The following is a 24,777-nucleotide window of genomic DNA, read 5'->3' as shown; positions in this document are numbered from 1 at the left end:
ACTAAAATTTGAGTTACATAAGAAATTAAAATAATGTACAATTATGAAATATTATTTTATAGATAACTATCTAATTTGTAGGAGATTTTTTTAAAAAAAATTTATCCAATTTGACTTTTATTTTTTATAATTATTTATTAATTAACCTTTACTTATTAAACACATATATCTGTGACACCCTCTACCCCAACATAATTACTTAATAAACAATAACTATATTAAAAAAAATATATTAGAGTGATAATAAATATCATAAGGTAGAAGATACACATTCGTAATTAACATTTATACCAAACTCAAGAAGTCATAATAAAACAAAGATTATAAATTAATCCCAGTAAAGGTGGCAGTGCCTCCTAGTTAGGAATCAATTTATAATCTTTTTTATATCATACAAATATATTTAAATTTCAAAAGAAGGAAAATAAAACATTATTATCCCAGAAAGAAGCCTAGCTAAGCCCGATGTCACATCCTATCAGAGCATGCCCACTTAAGCCTCTAGACTTCATTACCAACATCCTCATGATTAAGATTACCTGCAACATAAATTTAAACATATACAAGAATAACAAGAGGAGTGAGAAACTTCTCACTTAGTTGCAGGTATAGAAATAAAAGTTAAATAGCACACACACATACAATATAATCAATATCATACATATATATATATATATGTACATTTATAAATCATGCAATGATTTTATTGACTCGACTCACAAAATGCATGCATGTGGCGCCATACGGAAGTTTCAGAATTTATCACTGGTGACCCAAAGGTACACCTATCACTGGTGTTCATACACCTCGTTAGCATGTTACATCACTGGTGTCCCGAAGGCACACCTATCACTGGTGTTCATACACCTTGTTAGCATCACTGGTATGCGGCCTCAGCGGCACACCTGGAATAATATATGCATATGATGCATGTCATACATTCATAGACTCAACATTTAGCATATTACACATATAAGATTCATATTTCATAATTATGATTTATTTTATTAATCCAACTTTAATAGTCCAATAGTCCAACGGTCCAATGGTCCAATCAGTCCAATAGTCCTACGGTCCAATAGTTCAACAGTTCAATGGTCCATTCATGGATCATAGGTCACAAGTCATGAGTACATATTTCATACAGTCATATCCTCATAGGTCCGCACAGGTCTCATATATACTTCATATACTCAAGTCATAATAAGATCTTCATAAGTTCGTATAGGTATTTTTATTTTAAAACTTATTCATTTTTAACATCAATTACATATTTATTAATTAATAGGAGGCTTAGCCTTCCATATCTTTATTAATAAACAATTTATTTATTTTTCTTTTATAAAAATAGTATAGTTATTATTTACTACAGACAAGAAATCAAGTAATATAAAAAGCAAAGCACATTAATAACAATATTTCATACAAACAACAGACATAAGATCGGAAGCCAATCTACAAACAACTATTTAACGATTACTCCCACACCCCCAAGCGAGGTTTCCCACTCCCCCCCTTACCTGGATATACAGAAATTTGGGCAGAATCTCGCTAAACTTAGAGCAGAACTTCTTCCCCTAGGCTCCTTCAGTCTAAGCAGAACGTAGAAAGAAAAATTACAAGAGAAGAGAAATGAGAAGTGTTTTAGGGAGGTTCTGAAATGAAGAATTGAGGGGCTATTTATAGCCTTCAAAAGACATTAAAATATAAGGAAATTAGGTTTAGTGGATGAGTTAGTGGTGGTAGTGGAGGAGTTAGTGGTGATGGTGGATGGTTAGTGGAGTTTAGTGGACACGTCCTTTGGCACTCCCATTTTGACCTTCTAGACGACTGCATTTGGTCACGAGGTCTTCATGAAAGTTGTAGCTTAGGATGTCATATTTTCAATCGTTTTGGAATCACCGAAAAAGGAGATCTATAACTCCAGATATGACTGTTTTAGTGAACAGGGGTCAGGCTGCCAGCGTGAGTTAAATATGTTGCGGTTTTTAGAATATTCAACATGGTAGATGAAGGAATTTGAAAATGGTGTCTTCATAAAAGTTATAGTATTTTATCTTAGCTGTCCATTGATATAAAGTTTGTATCATTTGGACAACCACAGACCGAGTTATGCCCCAAAAACCGAGGCTTGCCAGTCAGCCCTGCGAAAACGATTTTAACAAAAAGAAAGTTTTTCAACTATTTAATTAAGTCCATTAACACACCTATCTTTCTAAAACCTACAATTAATCATAAATGGAGTGTAAATTAGCTACAATTGAAATAAAAGATAATCCTCAAATTATGACCAAATACTATGTAATAATAATAATAATAATAATTACCATTTTGAAAATTGGGATGTTACAATACTTCCCCCCTTTTAAGAAATTCGTCCTCGAATTTCCGCAACGAAGAGGTTTGACTATGACTTGTTCAAGATTTCTAAACTTCCTAGGAAAACCCACAACAAGGTCTAGACACATTATCTCATTTCCAAATAGGAACATCTAAAGGCTACAAAAGTCCTAAAGGCTTCTGATGTTTTGTCTCAGACTTATACTATACTAAATATGAGTACACACCATCCTCTATTCCTCTCTACACTTAAGGCCACCAAAATATCTTTTTAAGATTTTGGTACATCTTAGTGATTTCTGGATGGATACTAAGAATACTCTTATGTCCTTCTTCTAGGATTGCTTTATTAAACTCTAGCACACTATGAATGTACAACCTATCCTTAAATCTTAAAATTCCATCCACTCCAAATTTAAACTCACTCTCCATACCTTAATTCAACTTCTCTACTTCTATTCTCATCTTAGACCATCACGCTTCTGCTGCGCCACTCTGATACATTTTAGTAACTCCTAAATAAATGTGAAGAGTTCTTATGTCCTTTCAAGTTTACTTAGCATTCAAATTTGCTCCTTAAAACAATATTGATTCTACTCAGAAATGATTATACGTACTACTACCAATCTTCTCTATTTGATTCCCTAAGAAAGGATCTGACTCCTAGGCTTCTCTAATCTTATCCATTAATTTACTAGTCACTTTAAATATAATCAATTCAATTCTCCTAAGGATAATCTCAAACACCAATCATAAGTCTTAAATTCTTCAATCAAATCCAACCCTTAAATCATCAAAAGTGATATATCAAAGATCAACATAATTAAGGCGTCTGTCACAATATTAAGATTATTTCTAAAGATTAACCACCTAAGCGTAAGTTCACTACATGTACATATCAGATCTCTAATTTCACCACTCCATTTACACCCAAGTTAAACTCTTATTCATCACTTTATCTTATAGCCTCATATCTTATCACCAAATGAATCAACTAATTATGCTTTTCCAATTTCTTTCAAGAATTCACTTGTTACTCAAGTCATACCTAGTTTCACACTACTAGGAGTAATCTAAAAAAATCCATTTCTCTAATCATAAAGGAAGATAAATATAAAGGTTTACTACTCAAAACATCGGTTGCCATAATGGCTTGGCCGAATAATCAATAAGATCAAAATCTTATTTCTCAACGAATTCTAACTATTTCTTTTGGTTAATAGATATTTAAAGCTATTATGATCGCTAAATACCTCAAGCTTAGAATCATATACGTAGTGTTTTCAAATCTTAGTATTCATATTAAAACTGCTAACTCAAAGTTATGGGTAAAGTAATTCCTCTCATGAATTTTCAGTTGCCTAGAATCATCAGCTTCTACCTTTCTTCTTGCCACAACACTCTTCCTGATCCTATCTTTAGAAGCATAACTATATACCACAAAAGTCTTTGTTAACATCTAGTAGTATTAACACTAGCCAATTCTTCCTTAATAGTTTGAAAACTACCTTCTCCTTTGTTATGCACACAAAGGCAACTTTTTCTTAGTCAATCCAGTCAAAGGTAATACTAAGCGACCTAGAGAAGTAAGCGATAAAATGTTTTAGGTACTTAAAATAAACATAGGTCCAGAAATTCCTAATATGGGTTAGCCTTTCAAACTACTGTTGAATTCATGGGTAGGCAAACGACAACTTAGTGAACTGAAACGTCTTAGTAGCTAGAGGAAAAGAAAGCAAAAGCGATTCCTGTAGTAGAGGCGAGTGAAATGAGAGTAGCCTAAACCTCTAACTGCTACCTTAGACATTTACTTAATAAATCTCCTATAAATTATCCTAAGAAAACTCTTAATTTTACTAATTGAATTAGGTATCTCTCACTTAAGAACAACTTCTACCTTAGATAGCTCTATGTTATACCTTCGCAAGAAATTACATAGCCTAGAACACTCACCTCATACAATCAAAATCATAATCTAGCTAAGTTTATCTTAGATATATCTTCACACTTAACTCTAATATGATGGTATCACATCCTAAGGTCAAAACCTCTCATTAACACACAAATATCCACTAATTGATCCATAAGGTCACATACTTGCATATCAATTCATATTAGAATACCTCTTTCACATATATCATCCCTAAATATGTATGAATTTATCACCATGAACCAATCATATCATTTGAATCAACCTTTCAGTGACCAGACCTTAAAACATCATCAAATCTATTTTTATCCTTGTTATGCCTAAAATCTCAAAAATATCATGATAGCATATATCTACCTGACACACAGAGTTATACTCATCCAAATGATCTCAAACCTATCTCAAACGAAAGGTAAATGAATAAGCTATAATTCTTATGAAGGCATAAGATTTCAAAAAGATCACCTTCCTAACTAAAAATTCAGAAATCATTTCAAGTATATTCAGCTCTTATAACTAAACTTCTGATCACCAAAGTAGTCATAACTAAGGTTCTAGACCTCTGTTTTATCTTATTCTAGTTCCATTGGAAAAATAATATCCCAAGCCACAATTCTCATGAAGACCACAAAATCTGAGTCTGTCATATGATACTCATACTAGCACAACAGAATTTCAACGAAAATAATCCCCATATCATAAAGCAGTAGTGTACTAACATTTCACAAAATACCTCAACCATTTCAAATTCACTCCTTCCCACCTTAACTCATATTCAAGTTTTTCATTACAAATCCTAGACCAAAACAGCTCACAAAGGACTTAGAGAATAAAATTCACATACTACCTTAACCATAAAAGTTAACATGCAAGCACCAACACTCAAGGAACGTACCAATCTCTCATCAAAATATCAAAACTCCAATTCTCAAATGCAACCTCCTTGGATTCAACCACTACTACTATAGATTCCTAACTTCCATTAACCGTAAACTATTGAAAAATCATCCAAATCTAAGGTCTCAATAATTTCTAGTTGATTATCAAGGCTTTGTCCGTACTATTGGTACATAAGCTCACCATACGAGTGATACTACTCAATCACTATTTCTTACGTAAGCAAAAAGTATCAAACAAATAAGCAATTATGAAAAGATCAATCAAAAATAGCATCATCAATTTATATCATGTCTATCAGACAAATCCTGAGAATACAATACATACAAATAAATAAATAAGAACATAATTAATCATCACATTAGCACATCAATCATCTCATCACATTATTAATCTACCAAACAAGCATAGTAGACTCATAACTCACGGCCGATTGGATCGGCCTGCTCTGATACCACTAAATGTGACACCCTCTACCCCAACATAATTACTTAATAAACAATAACTATATTAAAAAAAATATATTAGAGTGATAATAAATATCATAAGGTAGAAGATACACATTCGTAATTAACATTTATACCAAACTCAAGAAGTCATAATAAAACAAAGATTATAAATTAATCCCAGTAAAGGTGGCAGTGCCTCCTAGTTAGGAATCAATTTATAATCTTTTTTATATCATACAAATATATTTAAATTTCAAAAGAAGGAAAATAAAACATTATTATCCCAGAAAGAAGCCTAGCTAAGCCCGATGTCACATCCTATCAGAGCATGCCCACTTAAGCCTCTAGACTTCATTACCAACATCCTCATGATTAAGATTACCTGCAACATAAATTTAAACATATACAAGAATAACAAGAGGAGTGAGAAACTTCTCACTTAGTTGCAGGTATAGAAATAAAAGTTAAATAGCACACACACATACAATATAATCAATATCATACATATATATATATGTACATTTATAAATCATGCAATGATTTTATTGACTCGACTCACAAAATGCATGCATGTGGCGCCATACGGAAGTTTCAGAATTTATCACTGGTGACCCAAAGGTACACCTATCACTGGTGTTCATACACCTCGTTAGCATGTTACATCACTGGTGTCCCGAAGGCACACCTATCACTGGTGTTCATACACCTTGTTAGCATCACTGGTATGCGGCCTCAGCGGCACACCTGGAATAATATATGCATATGCATGTCATACATTCATAGACTCAACATTTAGCATATTACACATATAAGATTCATATTTCATAATTATGATTTATTTTATTAATCCAACTTTAATAGTCCAATAGTCCAACGGTCCAATGGTCCAATCAGTCCAATAGTCCTACGGTCCAATAGTTCAACAGTTCAATGGTCCATTCATGGATCATAGGTCACAAGTCATGAGTACATATTTCATACAGTCATATCCTCATAGGTCCGCACAGGTCTCATATATACTTCATATACTCAAGTCATAATAAGATCTTCATAAGTTCGTATAGGTATTTTTATTTTAAAACTTATTCATTTTTAACATCAATTACATATTTATTAATTAATAGGAGGCTTAGCCTTCCATATCTTTATTAATAAACAATTTATTTATTTTTCTTTTATAAAAATAGTATAGTTATTATTTACTACAGACAAGAAATCAAGTAATATAAAAAGCAAAGCACATTAATAACAATATTTCATACAAACAACAGACATAAGATCGGGAGCCAATCTACAAACAACTATTTAACGATTACTCCCACACCCCCAAGCGAGGTTTCCCACTCCCCCCCTTACCTGGATATACAGAAATTTGGGCAGAATCTCGCTAAACTTAGAGCAGAACTTCTTCCCCTAGGCTCCTTCAGTCTAAGCAAAACGTAGAAAGAAAAATTACAAGAGAAGAGAAATGAGAAGTGTTTTAGGGAGGTTCTGAAATGAAGAATTGAGGGGCTATTTATAGCCTTCAAAAGACATTAAAATATAAGGAAATTAGGTTTAGTGGATGAGTTAGTGGTGGTAGTGGAGGAGTTAGTGGTGATGGTGGATGGTTAGTGGAGTTTAGTGGACACGTCCTTTGGCACTCCCATTTTGACCTTCTAGACGACTGAATTTGGTCACGAGGTCTTCATGAAAGTTGTAGCTTAGGATGTTATCTTTTCAATCGTTTTGGAATCACCGAAAAAGGAGATCTATAACTCCAGATATGACTGTTTTAGTGAACAGGGGTCAGGCTGCCAGCGTGAGTTAAATATGTTGCGGTTTTTAGAATATTCAACATGGTAGATGAAGGAATTTGAAAATGGTTTCTTCATAAAAGTTATAGTATTTTATCTTAGCTTTCCATTGATATAAAGTTTGTATCATTTGGACAACCACAGACCGAGTTATGCCCCAAAAACCGAGGCTTGCCAGTCAGCCCTGCGAAAACGATTTTAACAAAAAGAAAGTTTTTCAACTATTTAATTAAGTCCATTAACACACCTATCTTTCTAAAACCTACAATTAATCATAAATGGAGTGTAAATTAGCTACAATTGAAATAAAAGATAATCCTCAAATTATGACCAAATACTATGTAATAATAATAATAATAGTAATTACCATTTTGAAAATTGGGATGTTACAATATCTATCTTATCTACGAGCATCTTTAGAGACTTTTCTTCTTCGACAAAAGAATTTTTAAAAATAAATTTTAAATCAGGCCATTGTACATGCATGTTTATTATATATAATTAATAGGGAAAGAGATATACTTTGTGCTTCTATATACTTATTTTTTAAAACATTTTAAAAGAATTTTTAATAAGTATAAGGGTAATAGTGTCGAATACAAAAATAAAATTTTATTTTTAAAATAAATTTTTATTAAATATATGGATAATAGTGTCTAATATAAAAATGAAAACTAAAATGGTAGTCACCAAAATTTATTATCTTTATAATAGGTATACATTAATTGGTGTATTTTTAATGTCATATTTTTTACATAAGATCATAATTAATATTATAATTTTAATAGTTAACTAATGTGCATCTAATCATTGAACCAAAATTGTAAGTTTCACTTGATTGAAGAACTAAAATTGTGAAATCAAACATTATGGAATGAAAATTGTAGATATGATATTGACTTAGTTTGTTTGAAATTAAAAAAAAAAACAATTCTAAAAAAGTAATTTTTTAAAAAGTGATTTTTCAAATAAGATTTACTTCTTAAAAAATAGAGAACTATTTGTAAAGAAAATAAACAGTTTTTTTAAACAATTAAGACTAGCATTTTTTTAATACCAATTTAGACCAACAGGTTAAGTAAGTAGAAAATTGTTTATTTTAGTTGGAAAAAATAAATGGTAGCAAAGAATCAATTTTTTAACAAAAAAAAATTGTAGAAATTTTATTTCTAATAATTAATATGGGCTACATATATTATTTGTAGTTTTTATATTAACTATTTACATTTAGTTGGACTCAATAAAAATAATCTAATTTTAGTGAACTTTTAGACTGCGAATAGAAAAAATAATATAGGCCCAAACAAGTGAAAACTAGATTTGGCCTGTTAGGGGTTAATGGGAACCCTAACAGGTTTAAAATTCTAAAGATGATCATGGTCCCCAATATGTCAAATCAAAAATAGAAATCTCTCTGTCTCTCCATCAGAAGAAAAACATCAAGTCCCGTTAAATATTACTTATGCTTAGACAGAGAAAATAATATTGTGCATCTATCACAATTTGAATTTCAATAGATTATAACACCTATTCTCACATTATTAATATTTTATATAAAATGTTATTTTCATCAATTAAACTATTGGAAAGTAATTATATTTTAATAAATTGAACAATAATAAACTGATAATTAAACTATTTTTATTTTCATAAATTTCAATATATATATATATATATCATGTTAATTTAGAATAAATGGAATTCAAGGTAATGAGAATAAATAAGTAATTTGATTTTTAAATTATTTAGTTTGTTATGAACAACCATGTACCAAAAAAGATGATGCATTAAATTAGTAAATACGAGTATATACATGTTAATTAATAATTTAACATGCACACTTTTTAATTGAAAATTAAAATTCCAAGTAGATTATACTTAAAAATCATTTTATTATTTTATATTAAATAATTTATTATTTGTTAATATCATCCATTTATAAATATTTTTAATTAATTAATTAATTAATAGTATTAAAAATTAAAATATAGAGGTGAATTTTGTAATGTAATATTATTCTCCATTATTTGGTCTCTTAATATTTATTTTGTTGAATATATGAATTTGTCATGTCCCTTTCTTTTAATACTAAAATTAAAAAAATAATTATATCCTTTAAAACTTATCTTTAAGTATCTCAATATTATTATTCACTAATTATTATTTTTAAATTCAAACAAGGAGCCTAAATTACCACAACCAATTTCTTCCTCATATGAAAATATTCATTGTAAGTACAAATAAACAACTATCTAAGAAATCAAAAGATGGATCATTATCAAATAAAAAAGTTCATTCAAGGAGAAAGACATGTATACAAATTTTTGACAAATCCTCAGATGAAGAGCCAATTCTAATTCAAAGTTTAAAGAAAAAAAAAACAAAAAAAATACAATTCAACAACCTAACACCAAAATGAAAATGACCAAATATCCATCTGAATAATGATTTTTATGCATTTTAATATCATTTTTGTTTCATTGATGGTTTTCTATTTTATAATCAATTATTGACTTCAATAATAAATTCTTATCTTTATCTACATTCACATGAATTTCACTCTTACAAAATAATTTTACATGTTTATTTTTATACATACTTATTTTTAATAATTTTTTAACGTAAAATTATAGACACAAATTTGTAGTATAATTAATAAAAAAACTATTATATAAAAATTGTTATATATTTATTTCATATCTTTATATTCCAAAATAATAGTTATTATATTACAAAATTTTAATTTACATATATTAAAATATTATATAAAAATAAAACAATTTCAATAAATTAACCAACGCACGGATCCATATCTAATTATAAAGAAAATTCCGAAACTATAATATGACCAAAAAAGAGGCAGACTAGATACTGAGATTTGTAAAAAGGGCACATGGCCAGTGACGGATCCAAAAATTTTAGATAGTGGAGGCAATACTTATTTATATATTTGTAGTATTAAAATTTTTACATATATAACTTTTAAAAGCATAAATATATTATCATAATTAGTTTTTACAATTTTTTATATTTACGATTACAAGTAAATATGAAAATAAATTAGGTTAGACTAAATTTTATTATAACTTAATAGGTTTGAACCTAATTTTTTTAAAAAGTATATATCCTAAATATGACTTATTTATCTATCATAGACATTTTTTAAATTTTTGGTTAGAATTATAACCCTAAAGACCTACTTTATAATAATTCACTATTAAAAATATAAAATAAATATGTTAAATTTTATAAAAATCAAGTTTAATTTATTTGATATAAACATGTTTTTAATATCTAATACGTATTTTTAGATGATAATTTATTTTATTTTATAATAACAATTCTAAATAGAACATAAATCTTTCAATTTTTTTATTTTAATTTTTTTAATCAATATATGCAATAAATAGAAAACACAAAAGGTAAATATCATACTGCAAATTTTATTTTATCAAAAATTGATTTTTTTTAATATATTACATTATATATGTGAGTATTAATATATATATATATATATATATATATATATATTATAATTAAATCTTTTAAAAAAATTAATTCGTTATTAAGGAGTATTTTTTATCACATAAGAGAATTAATTTCCTTCAAAAATTTGACAGACATCAAATAAATAAATCTCTTCTACGAATATATATTTTATTCATATAATAATTTAAATATATATATTTATTTTATTAAAATATATTTTTATTTTTTAAAATATTATTTTTTAAAATAAAAATATGTATGTATGAAATAGTAGTGGGGCAAGTGCCCCACTACTCTCAACCTGGATCCGTCCCTGCACATGGCTAATATCATATTCGGGGCAAATAACGTAAGCAAATTCTTATAATGAATATTTTAATTACTCAAGACTTAGGATAAATCTATAAAATAAGATGAAGTGAGATTGCAATATTTGAAGTCAAATTATTCAGAACAAGACAAAACATGATCACAATAGTGAAAACATACATACAATACAACCGTTAGTTGGAAAACCCTCTCCTGATATTTCCCATGGTTCGGAAACTATTTTTTTTGTTGTAATAAGGAGAAATTATTTACAGTTTTTATTTATTAGTATTTTAAGTTTTGTTTTAAATTAATTTGATTTCTTCGACTGGTACATAAAATTTAATTAAAAATTATTTTATCAACGATGGGACTTGAGTAATATCTGAATAGTTCTAATTTTTTATTAAAAAAAATAATTCTTTAAAGTGAATTTCCATTTTACCATTAAAAAAACTATATATATACATACAACGGAGTGTATCCAAATTTGCACCATCAAAGCTGAAACCTTTCTCTCGTATGAACTTATTCCACGCTTGTTAAATATCTTTGAAACTTTCAGCATGTTTCAGTCATATCACTTTTTGTTCTGAAATTTCTTCATTGGTATGTCTTACTTTTGTGCTAACTCTTTTGCTATAAGTTATGACGAAATCTTGACTTATATGTATACATATTTTTGTCCTACTATTGAAGTTCCTCTTACCATTGAAAATTCACCACTGTCTCCTTAAACCATCAGGTATGTATGATCATTCCTCTCTCTAACCCTGTACTGAACAATTTTATATAATACAGTATTTTTTTGCCTATAGTTTTATATAGTAAGATTGTGGTTGTTTAACGGTTTAGATATCTTGAATGGTTGAAGTGGTTCCTCATCACATATATATATAAAGATAACGTAGAAGATGAAAGAGAAGATGGAGGCAAGTACTAGTTCAAATGGAACAGAAACACCTCTATTAAGGGAAAATGATAATGGAAGAGAAAACACATGACCCCAAGTTGTGGGGTGGTGGAATACAGTGTTGGACATGGAAGAGGCCAAGCATCAACTCTTGTTTTCACTGCCAATGATTCTTACCAACTTGTTCTATTACTTAATCACTTTGGTTTCTGTCATGCTTGTTGGTCACCTTGGTGAGCTTCAGCTTGTTGGTTCTACTCTCGCAAACTCATGGTTCAGTGTCCCTGGCGTTGCTGTTATGGTAATTCATTGATTCATCTCTCTCTACTATCATGTTGTTGTCATTGTAATTCTAAAAAATAAAAAATAAAATACTTTTCTCTTATCACTGTAAGGATGTTTTTAACCAAAGTCTTCTATTATTGTAGTCTCTTAATATGTGCCTAGTTCATTGGATAGACAAACTGTAGTATATATGACAATTAAACTTTTCAATGTCAGTAGTTGGACTGCTACCGATCTTGCAAATCGTAATAATTGTTTGAAAAACCCACATAACCAATTGTCATTAGTGCTTCACAACTCATGTAGCGGCACAAATTGTCACAGAAGACTTAGGTTGTGTTTTTTGTCTTCACTATGTCTAGAATTTGTACAATTGTACGTTTCTAAAACAGGAGAAAAGATGAGAATTTATAAATTGATTGGAATGTGGAAACAACATGAGAACATGAAAACATTATATCATAACAAGCATGCCTCATATACATAGTAAACATTATCTCATACCCTGTAGAGGAGATTAACAAAGATACAATTTTTTGGTTAAATGTCAATGATTGTTTCCAATCTTTATTTCTATACCTGAATTTATCCTTATAAACACTGGTGCAAATTTAACATCATAACATTTGTCTCAAACCTGGTTCAATTGAATGCAACAAGATAAATGTTGTTACTAGATTAAATTCCTGGTTCATACCCTTATTCTTGTCTTAGGTTGGTTTGAGTGGGGCACTGGAAACACTGTGCGGGCAAGGATTTGGTGCAAAGGATTACCAAATGCTGGCAATTTACCTACAAGTCTCTTGCATCATACCTCTTATTTTCTCCTTCATTATATCAATTATTTGGTTCTATACAGAACCCATCCTAGTGTTGCTTCATCAATCTCAAGATATTGCAAGAACAGCTGCTCTTTATATGAAGTTTTTTATCCCGGGATTGTTTGCATATAGCTTTTTGCAAAAACATCTTGAGGTTTCTTCAGACACAATCTGCAGTAATGCCATTGATTGTACTATCAGCTCTTCCATTGTTGCTTCATATTGGTATTGCATATGGCTTGGTTCAGTGGTCAGCTTCTTTGTAAAGGGCATGGTCAAAATGAGCAACATCAACACTCTCACAGGAAGCTAGGACAGATCAGAATCAATTGAAGAAAATTCAATTAAAAATGTTGCATCAAAAATTGGAAACAAACTGCAATTAAGTAAAAGAAAACAAAAAAACATGGGAGAGGAATTGACAGAAACAGATTGAAGAAGGGGATTTAGACAATGGGAAAAAAAAATTGGCTGCTTACATGACCCAAAAGACAACAACTCAGTCCCCAAAAGACAAGAACTCCCAAATCCCCTAAGACATGACCCAAAAAGAATAAAAGTTCAGTCTACATATCACAACATAGTCCAGTCCAGATTCACATTTTAGGTCAAAAGCATGTAAAATCTTCTGCAAAAAACTAAAACAAGCATATTCACCAAGTAAATAAATTATTATTGAGCCAAAAATTATCATATCTAGCAATGAAACCAAATTAGCTCTCAAAAACGGAATCCTGATAAACTCATGGAAGTAGCTTTCTACTTTGTTTGATCCCCATTTCGATGGTTTCAAAAGAAAAAAATAAACAACATATAGAGTATAGACAAACAAGACTGATCTGATAACAAATTTAGGAAAAGCTAACATGTACACATTTAAACTTATGGCTTAATTAAAAGGTGAACACTTTCTAAACTTTGTACATATCTCTAATCAATATAGGATCTCAATAATATCAATCCTATCATCATCCATTATTATTATTTTAAACACAAGTTTCTATTCTTCCTGGGTATACACTACACTTTCAGATACAGCTGCTATCAAGGGTGATTATGAAGTTGTCATCAATCATAGACATTTAATTGGCCCCACCAAAGCAAGTGCTTCCTTAAGAGCCATCAAGAGATGCTCGGGATGATCCTCAATTGAAGCAGCTCCACCATGTTGGGATTGCATGGATCTCAATACTCTACCAACAATCTGAACAAACATGTACATAGTAAGATTTGATAAATTGGCATGTCAGAGTCACATGATGTTACTACATACTAGAAGGGTGGAAAAAGAATGAAGAGTAAATAATTAGGCATAAATGTGTGTTACCTTTCGTGCGTAGCCACCATAAGCTATGCCGCTAATTAAAGCATGTGATGAATCAGATGAGTTGATTGTTGACATGTCATCATGTAAGTATTCTGGGAATAGTTAACCAAAAAGAATGTCTAAAATGCAATGGAAAGAAGAGTGAGTAGCAAGAGAATATACAAAGTAACAAAGTGGATACGTTACCAGTAATAGTTGTTTGAAAGAGTCCTTCTTTCTTCAACCCATCAATTGTGTGAGCATTAGTTCCCCCAGCCAGTTGAAGAAAACCTACCATGACATGGAGGGACTAACAAATTAACAGAATCAGGATAGATATAAAGCTTGAATTAGGTTTTCAAGGAAAAATTATTAGGCAATTAAGGACCATCAAATGTTCATGGTTCCAACCAATCTTTATCTGATACGTGTATTTAGGTATTTTAATTTATGAAGAAAAAAAATGCTTATTACATGTTATGTAGAGATTAATCACGAATCACGTGGTCCAAAACTAGCTAATAACTTCTTATTTTCAAGGACCATAAATTGAATCATAAATACAAACCAGGAGGTCTTCCTTTTGCTTTAGCCAATTGAACAGCAAAGGCAATTGATTCCTTAGTTGCTCCTCTCCCAATATCTCCACTCATTGGACGACCATCTAACTTGAGTTTATGTAAGACAAATATTGACTTGTTAATAGAAAGATGGAACAAAATTTGGCTTATGAAAATTTGGGAATGTTCAAAGGCATACCTGCCATAAGTTGAAGCTTTGAAGGTTGGGTTTCATAATAGAGAACATTTTGTTCATAGAGGATATTGTTGAATCACCAACATTAGGTAAGCTAACCTGGATCATTTCAGTAGTATTTATTGAAAAGTTGCTTATACCCCTTAAAAATTAGAATAGATTGGAGGCTCCACTTACTGCTATAAGCCTCAAATTTCGTACTGAATCTCCTAGAGAGCTTCAGAGTTCTTTGAACAAATTACTTTGTCTGTAGAAAGATCATAAGTCACAAGAGGAAATGGATTTAGAGAAATCAAACAAACATCATAGAAATAGCATATCTCAAATTATTGACATCTGCCGTTTGATTTGTCCATAAAATTTGCCGAATCATTTCAATCCCTTCCTCTGAAAAATGAAAATAAAAAGGAAAAACCCATCTATGAGGACATGATTCTAAACGCCCGAGGACCACCACGCCGGCCCCAACGCCACCTCCGCCTCCGCCGGCGACGGGCCCACAATTGAAGTGGTCAGGCGCCCCAGGGGCCGCCCTCCCGGCTCCAAAAAACAAGCTCAAACCGCCACTCACTATAACCCGGGAGCCCGAGCCCGCTATGACCCCTTTTATTTTAGAAATCCCGAGCGGAAGTGACGTGGTCGAGGCCCTGGGCCGGTTCAGCCGCAGAAAGAACACGGGCCTATGCGTCCTGTCCGGTTCAGGAACCGTCACCAACGTCACTCTCCGTCAACCCTCCGTCACCCCCGGTGCCACCGTCACTTTCCACGGCCACTTTGATGTCCTCTCCCTCTCCGCCACGCTCCTCCTCCACGACTCGCCGGCCCGCAGAGAGGGAAGAAACACGAAGCAAACATTCCGGAAAAAAAAAATTAAAAAACGTGAACTTCATATTAACTGACGTGGATGTGAATTTTAAATAATTAAAAAATTATAAATGACTTGAATTTACACGTAAGTGACACATCATCAACAGTACCAGTACCCTTTTTTTATAGGGGGTACCGTAGAAATTCTCTTAATATTATAGTCTCTGCTACAAGATCGGTTTACTACTACTAGAAGCCAAAGTTTTAAATTGCAGTTTTCATGGCGATATTTGATGCTGGGAGAAATTTTAGACAAATTTGATGCTGTAGCCGAAATTTTAAAATCCTTGCTAGAAACTTTCTTTGAGATTTTGTTTCTTCCATTAGCGCCGGATGAAACATGTGAGAAGAGGATCCAAATTTGTGCGACATTTATTGTATGGAAAGAATAAAAATAAGAATTTCTTGACCTTTAGAAGATTTTGGTATAAATAATGGTACAAATGAATATAGAAGAAAAGTGTGTGATCTAGCAATGAAAACGAACCCATAATAAAGGTTTTTCTACCTTTTCTAACAAAAACGATGATTTTGTTGAGGAAACAAAGACAATCTACCAGTAGTCCTTACAGGAACAAGATCCATCTCTGAAGTGATGGAATCTACTTGAATCTCTGACGGTGATTTCCCGGTTTACAATCTTGGAGATTACCTTGATGGCAGCATGGCAATTGTTACAGGCTCTTAGGTTCTTCAATACCAATATGGGTGACCCTTCTGGGGTGCTAATGAGAGCAAAGGCAATGGCAATGCGTTCACTATGATATTTTAGTGACTCTAACTTGACTTCCTCGTCCACATCGTGAAGGGCACAACTTGAGTCAGGTTTATACCCTTGTTTCTCCATTTGCTCTTCCAGTTCATCAAGCTTCCTCGTTATCTCTTTCATCTGTGGGTGAGACATGTCATTGGCTGAGAAAACATGTGTCTTCTGTTTGATTTCAACCCAACTGTATCCTGGCACCTTTCTAACCCCTCGCTCTCTCATTGCCTTCTTCACCTTTCCCACATTCTCCCATTCACCAACTGCTGCATAGATATTGGACATGCTAGCATATGGAGCAGCATTTCTAAGGACCTCCATATTGAATAGTTTGTCTGCTGCTTTCTTTGCCAACTCTTGATTCTTATGGATCCTGCATGAGTTGAGAACTGATGTCCACATTACCTCATCCGCTTCAAAAGGCATCAGAGCCATCAATTTCTCAGCCTCATCAAATCTTCCACTGCGACATAGCATATCAACCATTGATGCGTAATGCTCTCTTCTTGGTACAAGTTTATACACTTGAGTCATGGAGTTAAAGTACCGTAGTCCTTCTTCAACTAGACCACAGTGGCTGCAGGCACATAAAATGCTAAGGAAGCTAACGGAATTTGGTTGCAGACCTGAATTAACCATTTGCTCAAATGATCTAAGAGCATGGTCGCCGTCTCCATTTTGTGCATAAGCTGAAATCAGTGCATTCCAGGAGACAGAATTCCTCACAGGCATCTCTTGAAACATTTGAAGTGCATCTTTTATTGATCCACATTTTGCATACATGTCAACCAGTGCACTCCCGGAAAAAACATTTGAAATGCATCCGGATATGATAATATGAGACTGTATCTGTTTTCCCAGTGTCAGTGAAGCTAGATTCGCACAGGCTCTTAAGATGCTGGCATAAGTAGCCGAGTCAGCACTTATTTTGGCTCTTTGCATCTCAATGAATAGCTTTAGGCCATCTTCATGGAGTCCCTTCTGAACATAACCCGAGATCAGGGCTGTCCATGTAACTGAACTTTGATGAGCCAGATCTGCAAAAATCCTCTTTGCTTCCCCAAATTTGCCACATTTAGCATACATGTCAACCACAGCATTTCCAACCAGACTGTCTGAAATGGCATTTGTTACTAAAGTCTGGGAATGGATTTGCCTACCCATTTCCAGGCTCAAAGCATTTGCAGCGATACTTAACAAGGTAGCAAATGGGAATTGCCTCCGGTCAAATCTAGTATACTGTAACTCCCTGAAAAGTTCAAGAGATTCTTCCATTCTTCCATTCCATGCATAGCATGTGACAAGCACATTGTAAGAGATACCATCCACCTCCGGCATCTCATCAAAAAGTTTACTAGCTTCAACAACACGGTCATGCTTAGAGTAGAAATCAAGCAAAGCATTAGCCACAAACACATTCCACACAAAATTACACTTCACCAAAAAACTGTGAACTTGTTGCCCAAATTCTATATCATCCAACTGTATCCCTGCAGTTAAAACCGCAGCAAAAGTAAATTCTGTTGGCCTAAGCCCCAAATCCTGCATCTTGAAAAATAGGTTTATGGCATCATGATTGAACCCCTCTTTGGAGTACCCCGTCAACAATGCATTGAAAGTGACAGTGTCTTTTTCCAGCATTTGCTTGAAGAGGTGACAAGCCAAGCCAAGGTTACGCGTCTTACAGTAAGAATCAAGCAAAGAGTTGCAAACCATGAGGGTGGAATCATACCCTGACTTGACAACCTGGGCATGCACTTGTCCCACTTCATTGACACTTTCAAATTCAGTGAACCCAGACAAGAGAGTGGCCAAGGTGACATGATCCGGAACCGTGCCATGCCTGCACATTTCAGCGAAGAGACCAAAGGCTTCACGGAACTGGTTGTTCTGAGCATAGCCACCGATCAGCATTGTCCATGTAACAACCGTGCGGTGAAGCATGCTGTCAAACATGCTCCTAGCAGTGGAAAGATTGCCAGAGTTGATGTAACCCATGATCATGGTGTTGGTGGAGATGGTGTTCTTGTGAGGCATTTCGTCGAACAGTTTGAGTGCTGCATCCAAATCCCCACGTTGTAGAAGAGTCTTCACCTGGAAATTGGAACGGTACGTTGTGGGGTCGAAGCCTGTCTTGATGATGGAAGCATCGACCTGAAAGTGTCGTTTTGGAGATGCCAAAGTTCCGATGCCGTTTATCCTCGTACATGCTTTTACGTAATTCATGGAATGAAAACGAAAAATGGGAACTTTGTTTTTGGCGTCAAATTGTGCTACTTAGTCACAAACACATGCTCGTATCACAGCTACATCTAGTAGTTCTCACTGGTAGGCTACCGGGGAAACTAGGTGGAGCCGCTGGTGGTTCTTTGTCTTAGGAGCGAAAGTAGCCAAGAGAGAGCCCCAAGGGGAGAAGTCTGAAAGGATTTGGTGGAAGGCCAAAGCTTTGATGGATTGGTAGTGACATTGGGACGCTTTGCCAGTCTAAAAAAAATAAAGCTAGTCCTCTGCTCGGTAGAGGAGCATTCAGTAGGAATGGAGACCTTTCAATAGAGCGGAGGCGAACTGATCAACGAGAAAGAGGCCCTACTCACGACGTGGCCCAACTTTTAATTTTAGTTACAAAATCTCTTTAAAGAAACAAAAAATAAATTGTAAACATGTGATTAAATTTTATAATTTTCGATAAAAGTACAAATTTTATGGTGTTAAAAAAAAAAAGTAGAACTTTCAAAATAAACACGTAATTCAGATTAATTTAGATGTATATTTTAATTAAATTCAACTCTTTAAAATTAATTGGTTAAATAGTACATACAATTTCATAAATTTTATATTTTAATTTTCATAGTTAAAAGTATTACATTTTAACTCGTAGACATACAGTTTTTTTTTATTTCTTTTTAATCTCTCTCTTTTCAGAGATTTTTTTTTAGTTTCTATATCTTTCTAAATTTTATCTTTTAATTTCTATAATAAATTGACAATATAAATTAAAATGAAATAAAACACCGTAGAAAAAAAACTAATATCTTAAATTTTTAAACAACTAGTATTTTTAAGCTACGAAATGTTTATTATATATAATTAAAATTTATAATAAATTATATAAATAAATATTATATTTAAATATATACATGATACTTAAAATTAAATAAATACTTTTTTTAAACATATAAATTATATTTTTAAATTTATGATAAATAATTTATATATATTATAATAAAAGATTATTTTTATTTATTGATAATTTATTTTAAAATATTAAAATTTAATTTATAAATAATTATTTTTATTTGTTGATTCAGAATATGTTTCCACTTGTATAGCAGTACTCTATTATTTTTTAGATGTAGCATATTCCGTTTCATGGTCTAGTTTGCTCTACCTCTAATGTGATCTTCTGATTACAAATTCAGAATATTGTGAGTCAACTGTGCACACGGAGTGACCGTAAACAAAAATTTAGGGGGATTTTTATTTTTGACTAAATTATATTTTTAAACACCTCTATTTAATTTTAGAATTCAATTATTATTTTTAAAAACTTTAATTTGATCTTTAATTTTTAAAAATATTTAATATTATTCTTTCATTTAAATCGATACTAGCAATATTTATAAAATTAGATCAAATGACAATATTAAATATTTTTTGAAAATTAGAGGATTAAATTCAACATTTTAAATGATTCAATTTAATTATTTAATTTTTAAAAATATTCAATATTATCCTTCTATCGAATTTCATTAACATCATTAATGTTGATTTAAATGTAAGGATAACATGAAAATTTTTAAAAAACTAAATTGAATTATTTAAAATAATAAAATTAAATTAAATCTTAAAAATAAATAAATAAATAATAATTTAATCTTTATTATTTTTTTAGTGTTTCACACTAAGGAAATCTTTTATGATGTTGGCACAGGATTATTCTATATATATTTATTTAAGTATAAAATGAAGTACTTAACCGTAGAATTATCAAAGTGAATTTTGCCTCGTGGGTCAATTTGGTCTATTTTGAAAATGAATCGAGTCGGACAAAAAAAATTAAAATTCATAAATGATCATAAAATTCAACCCACCCACTTTTGATCTGACTCGCTCGGATTCAACCCATAATGATTCAAATTGTCTATCTAACCAATGACAGATCCAAAAATTTTAGATAGTGAGAGCAATACTTATTTATATATTTGTAGTATTAAAAATTTTATGTATAGCTTTTATAGACATAAATATATATCATAATTATTTTTTACAAGTTTTTATATCTAGGATTATAATTAAAGATGAAAATAAATTAGGTCAGATTAGATTTTATTATAATTTAGTAGGTTTGAACCTAACTTTCTTTAAAAATATATATCTTAAGTATGACTTATTTATCTATAAGACATTTTTTAAATGTTTGGGTACAATTCTAAAGACCTACTTTATAATAATTTAATATTATTAAAAATATAAAAATAAATATGTTAAATTTTATAAAAATCAAGTTTAATTTATTTAGTTTCTAATATTAATATATATTTTTAGATGATAATTTATTTTAAAATATCTATAACTATTAATAAAGGAAATATATTTTTAAATAATCACTTTTGTCTCCATTTTTTTATAGATTTTTTTACCCTTCGATTATGCAATAACTTCGTATAGATAAAAGATAAAATGGAGAAAATATAAATATACAAAAATTTGTAACCGTCCATGTAACTATTAGAGACACGAAGTGTCTCGGCCTCTTTAGTATTTTATAATAACATTTCTAAATGAAACATAAATCTTTCAATTTTTCTTATTTTTATTTTTTTAATCAACATATATAATTTTACTATTTTGATATTTTTAATCAACGTATACAATAAATAGAAAATACAAAAGGTAAACATGCATACTACAAAATTTATTTTATCAACTTTTTTAATATATTACATTATATATGTGAGTATTAATATATATATATACATATTATAATTAAACTTTTTTTTTTAAATTCATTATTAAAGAGTATTCTTTAATCTCCTTTAAAGTTTGACAGACATCAAATAAATAAATATTTTCTCTGAATCTGTATTTTATACATATGATAATTTAAATATATTTTTGTTTTATTAGAATATAATTTTTATTTTTTAAAATATATTATTTTTTAAAATATATTATTTTTTAAAATAAAAAATTATTTATGTGTCAAATAGTAGTAGGGGCAACGGGCAAGTACCCCCACTCTCCAAAAAGTAGATCCATTCCAACATCTAACATACTTATGCCTCTTATTAATCTAACCTACTGATGATCAACTTAACTATTTATTATTACATATGTATTATCTTATAAAGGTACCACTTTCTTTAGATAAAAATAAAATTGATGTTCAATAATATGAAATTGTTATAAATTTATCTGTTCAAACATCTAATGAAATTCAATATTGATGGAGGATTACTCCAATAATAATAAATTTTTATTTTTTTTGTTTTAATTATTTAAAATTGTACATTTTTTATTAAATTTAATGTTGTATACACAATTGTTTAGTTTAACAATTTTTATTTTATCTAAAAGTTATTTCAGATTGAAATTTATTTTAAATTAAAATTTTTTAAATTAGGTATTTTTATTAAAAAAATTAGATGGACTAATCGGTGCAGCCCACAAATCTATAACGGAGCAGGTGGAGCTAAAAATATTTGAACACTTAAGAAGGCAAATTTAGTTAGATAAATCTATTGTGTTGAAATGGGTTGAGCTAAAGGACCGAACAAGCCCATTAAACAACCCTACTTAACATAAGTATTTTAGTTTTCTTGTTAAAAATGAGAGAAATGTAGGGAATAAAATATACTAATTTATACTAATGTCAAATCGATCTAGGGTGCAGTATGTGCAGAGCAGCATCATGATAGAGCTATGGCTAATAAGTAATAAATCCCACTGGTTTGTGTGGAAAAATATATATTATATTATATTATATTAATTAAAATCTTCTAGATCCTTCTTTCATTAGCTTTGGAATCAATCGGGAGAGAGAGATGCTTCATGTTTCTTAACGTCGTTTGCTTCAGCTGGTTCATCTTTGGACTGCGTATTGTTTCGTTTCCTTTCTCACACAAGTCCCACACCGCCTGAACTTAACATAATATCAGAGTTTATAAGTAGATGCCACAGCAGTACCGTTGTCCCTTCGGGGACATCCGATAAAATTGGAACGATACAGAGAAGATTAGCATGGCCCCTGCGCAAGGATGACACGCACAAATCGAGAAATGGTCCAAATTTTTTTTAATTTCTCCGTTTTGAATGTTCTCCCTTTTCTTCTTAGAAGTTTCGTCTTCCTGTTTCTTGTGTGGGTTATGGTTCAGTAGGGGGCATGTTTGAGACCAGATTTTAGGGATTTTCATGCTTGGTTGTGATGTCAGCATACTGCGCTCCTTTTCCACAATGGGTAACAATTTTTATCCATTGCAAAATGAGTATGTTTTCGTCATTCAAATCTTTTTTCAGATTCTGTTCGTTTATTTCAATGGGTATGCACTCTCATTTGACCATTTTCATCACTCTGTTTCTTTTGAATATGTTATTTTGATTTTAAAATTATACATTATGAGGGCATCATAATCCTTTTTTCTACTTTTCATGTTTCTCCATTTTAGTCTCAGTTTGATCTGTGAAATGATATATGTAATAATATATGTATTTATTGGTTATGCAAAAGTGAATTATCTGTCTGGTTTATCTCTGTTTTTGGGGATCAAAAAGTATGGTCTTTTGTGATCTAAAGTGTCTTTTTAGTCTTTTACATTACCAAGATAGTTTCTACTTTGAAATGAGGAAGTAAGGTTTTATCATATTCAAAAGTTTATGTAATGATATGTTATGAGATAATTGAAGTATTGAACTAGTTAGCTATGTTTTGTCTCTTTTATACCCTAAACTATTTTACTGTTGGCACTCATTAAATGATTTGGTATACAGTGAAGAACATGTTCTGTAAATTTAAATAGAACAAACTGAACTGATTTAATTTTTCAGGTGAGAGGTTACTTGGTATGAACTAATTCAAGGCGAAGAAAAAAGATGATATGGCTTTACAGCAAAATATAAAATATTATTAAAGATATAACAGAGCTTCAAATTTCTTTGTTGGAGATGCCCTTAAATGAAATTTATAGTCGAGGTTGAAAGATTACAATTTATGAGATCGTGAATGGATAAGGCAAAGATTTCCTTGGTGCTATGCCTATGCACTTGATGTCAATTATTTTGAATATGAACAATACTAAATTGTCTCGAGCTATGCCTATGCACTTGTTGCTGTAATAGATTACTCTGTTTGGTGCCATCTTAATTGTCTCGAGCTGTTTTATTTTTAACCTCTGTCAAGTTCCACATATTTAATCAAATTAATTATTTCACTCTAACTGACGTGGCACATCTCCATCCATTCTTGTTCAATGCATGTAGATTTGTTCATATGGGATGAAATTAAAGAAAAGTTGTCTTTTTTACTTTCCACGAAGAATAGAATGATTCATCATTTCTGTTTTTGTAAATTATATTCCTTTCTCGTGTTTAAATTACATTACTCTTTTATTTAATTTGATTTTTTTTTCTTAAGAATCAAGTACATTGCATCTTAATTTACTTTATATACATGAACATGTAAAATGATGAAAATTACAACCAAAAACATTTTCCCCATTCTTACAATTTTCGGTGTCACAGCTAATTAATTTTTCATATGTTAAATACAGATCGTAATTTTTCATATATTTAAAATTTGAGTTAGGGATAATTTCAGTTGAAAAAAGTCTTCAAGTGTCAATGGATACTTATATAAAAAA

General features: G+C 30.9%; 2 protein-coding genes, 2 long non-coding RNA genes, 1 other non-coding gene and 1 pseudogene across 8 annotated transcripts; 3 read left to right on the top strand and 3 right to left on the bottom strand.

Annotated features, from left to right (window-relative positions):
- Window positions 1-271: 271 nt before the first annotated feature.
- On the bottom strand, window positions 272-7,767 carry LOC145956715 (uncharacterized). Its single transcript, XR_014432947.1, has 3 exons — window positions 6,973-7,767; window positions 1,521-5,998; window positions 272-539 (listed from the first exon to the last, which is right to left on the bottom strand). It is a non-coding gene; the product is annotated as an uncharacterized LOC145956715 (long non-coding RNA).
- Window positions 7,768-12,952: 5,185 nt separating this feature from the next.
- On the top strand, window positions 12,953-13,542 carry LOC145957175 (protein DETOXIFICATION 18 pseudogene; annotated as a pseudogene).
- On the bottom strand, window positions 13,034-15,602 carry LOC145956714 (uncharacterized). 2 transcript variants are annotated; one of them, XM_083072272.1, is made up of 7 exons: window positions 15,469-15,602; window positions 15,295-15,390; window positions 15,104-15,203; window positions 14,743-14,826; window positions 14,557-14,648; window positions 13,709-14,433; window positions 13,034-13,538 (listed from the first exon to the last, which is right to left on the bottom strand). In XM_083072272.1, exons 2-6 carry the CDS (start codon window positions 15,349-15,351, stop codon window positions 14,302-14,304), a joined length of 465 nt encoding a protein of 154 aa, XP_082928398.1. In that variant the 5' UTR covers window positions 15,352-15,390; window positions 15,469-15,602; the 3' UTR covers window positions 13,034-13,538; window positions 13,709-14,301. The 2 variants fall into 2 exon arrangements, with proteins under 2 accessions (XP_082928398.1, XP_082928399.1); XM_083072273.1 differs by having other exon boundaries at window positions 15,104-15,199; window positions 15,469-15,514.
- Window positions 15,603-16,608: 1,006 nt separating this feature from the next.
- Window positions 16,609-19,507, bottom strand: LOC109818686 (putative pentatricopeptide repeat-containing protein At2g01510). Its single transcript, XM_083072271.1, has one exon. The coding sequence runs from the start codon at window positions 19,145-19,147 to the stop codon at window positions 16,712-16,714; it is 2,436 nt and encodes an 811-aa protein (XP_082928397.1). The 5' UTR covers window positions 19,148-19,507; the 3' UTR covers window positions 16,609-16,711.
- Window positions 19,508-22,180: 2,673 nt separating this feature from the next.
- LOC145956713 (uncharacterized) lies at window positions 22,181-24,354 on the top strand. Of its 3 annotated transcripts, none has more exons than XR_014432946.1 (2): window positions 22,181-23,378; window positions 23,966-24,354. It is a non-coding gene; the product is annotated as an uncharacterized LOC145956713 (long non-coding RNA). The 3 variants fall into 3 exon arrangements; XR_014432945.1 differs by having other exon boundaries at window positions 22,181-23,406; XR_014432944.1 differs by having other exon boundaries at window positions 22,181-23,460.
- LOC114916152 (U6 spliceosomal RNA) lies at window positions 23,112-23,214 on the top strand. The gene has a single exon (XR_003804491.1). It is a non-coding gene; the product is annotated as a U6 spliceosomal RNA (small nuclear RNA).
- Window positions 24,355-24,777: the final 423 nt, after the last annotated feature.

Source organism: Cajanus cajan, chromosome 4 (assembly GCF_000230855.2).
Source record: "Cajanus cajan strain Asha chromosome 4, NIPB_CcT2T_4, whole genome shotgun sequence".
Taxonomy (NCBI): Eukaryota; Viridiplantae; Streptophyta; class Magnoliopsida; order Fabales; family Fabaceae; genus Cajanus; species Cajanus cajan.
This window is presented reverse-complemented; position numbering and strand designations above follow the sequence as displayed.

Bases quoted from the DNA above. Each gene is read 5' to 3' on its own strand.
- LOC145956714 (XM_083072272.1), bottom strand. From the start codon at position 15,351: ATGAACAAAATGTTCTCTATTATGAAACCCAACCTTCAAAGCTTCAAC. The intron at 15,204-15,294 runs GTATGCCTTTGA...CATAAACTCAAG, and splicing joins AAAGCTTCAACTTATGGCAG to TTAGATGGTCGTCCAATGAG. The intron at 14,434-14,556 runs GTAACACACATT...ATGTTTGTTCAG, and splicing joins ATGGTGGCTACGCACGAAAG to ATTGTTGGTAGAGTATTGAG.
- LOC109818686 (XM_083072271.1), bottom strand. From the start codon at position 19,147: ATGAATTACGTAAAAGCATGTACGAGGATAAACGGCATCGGAACTTTG.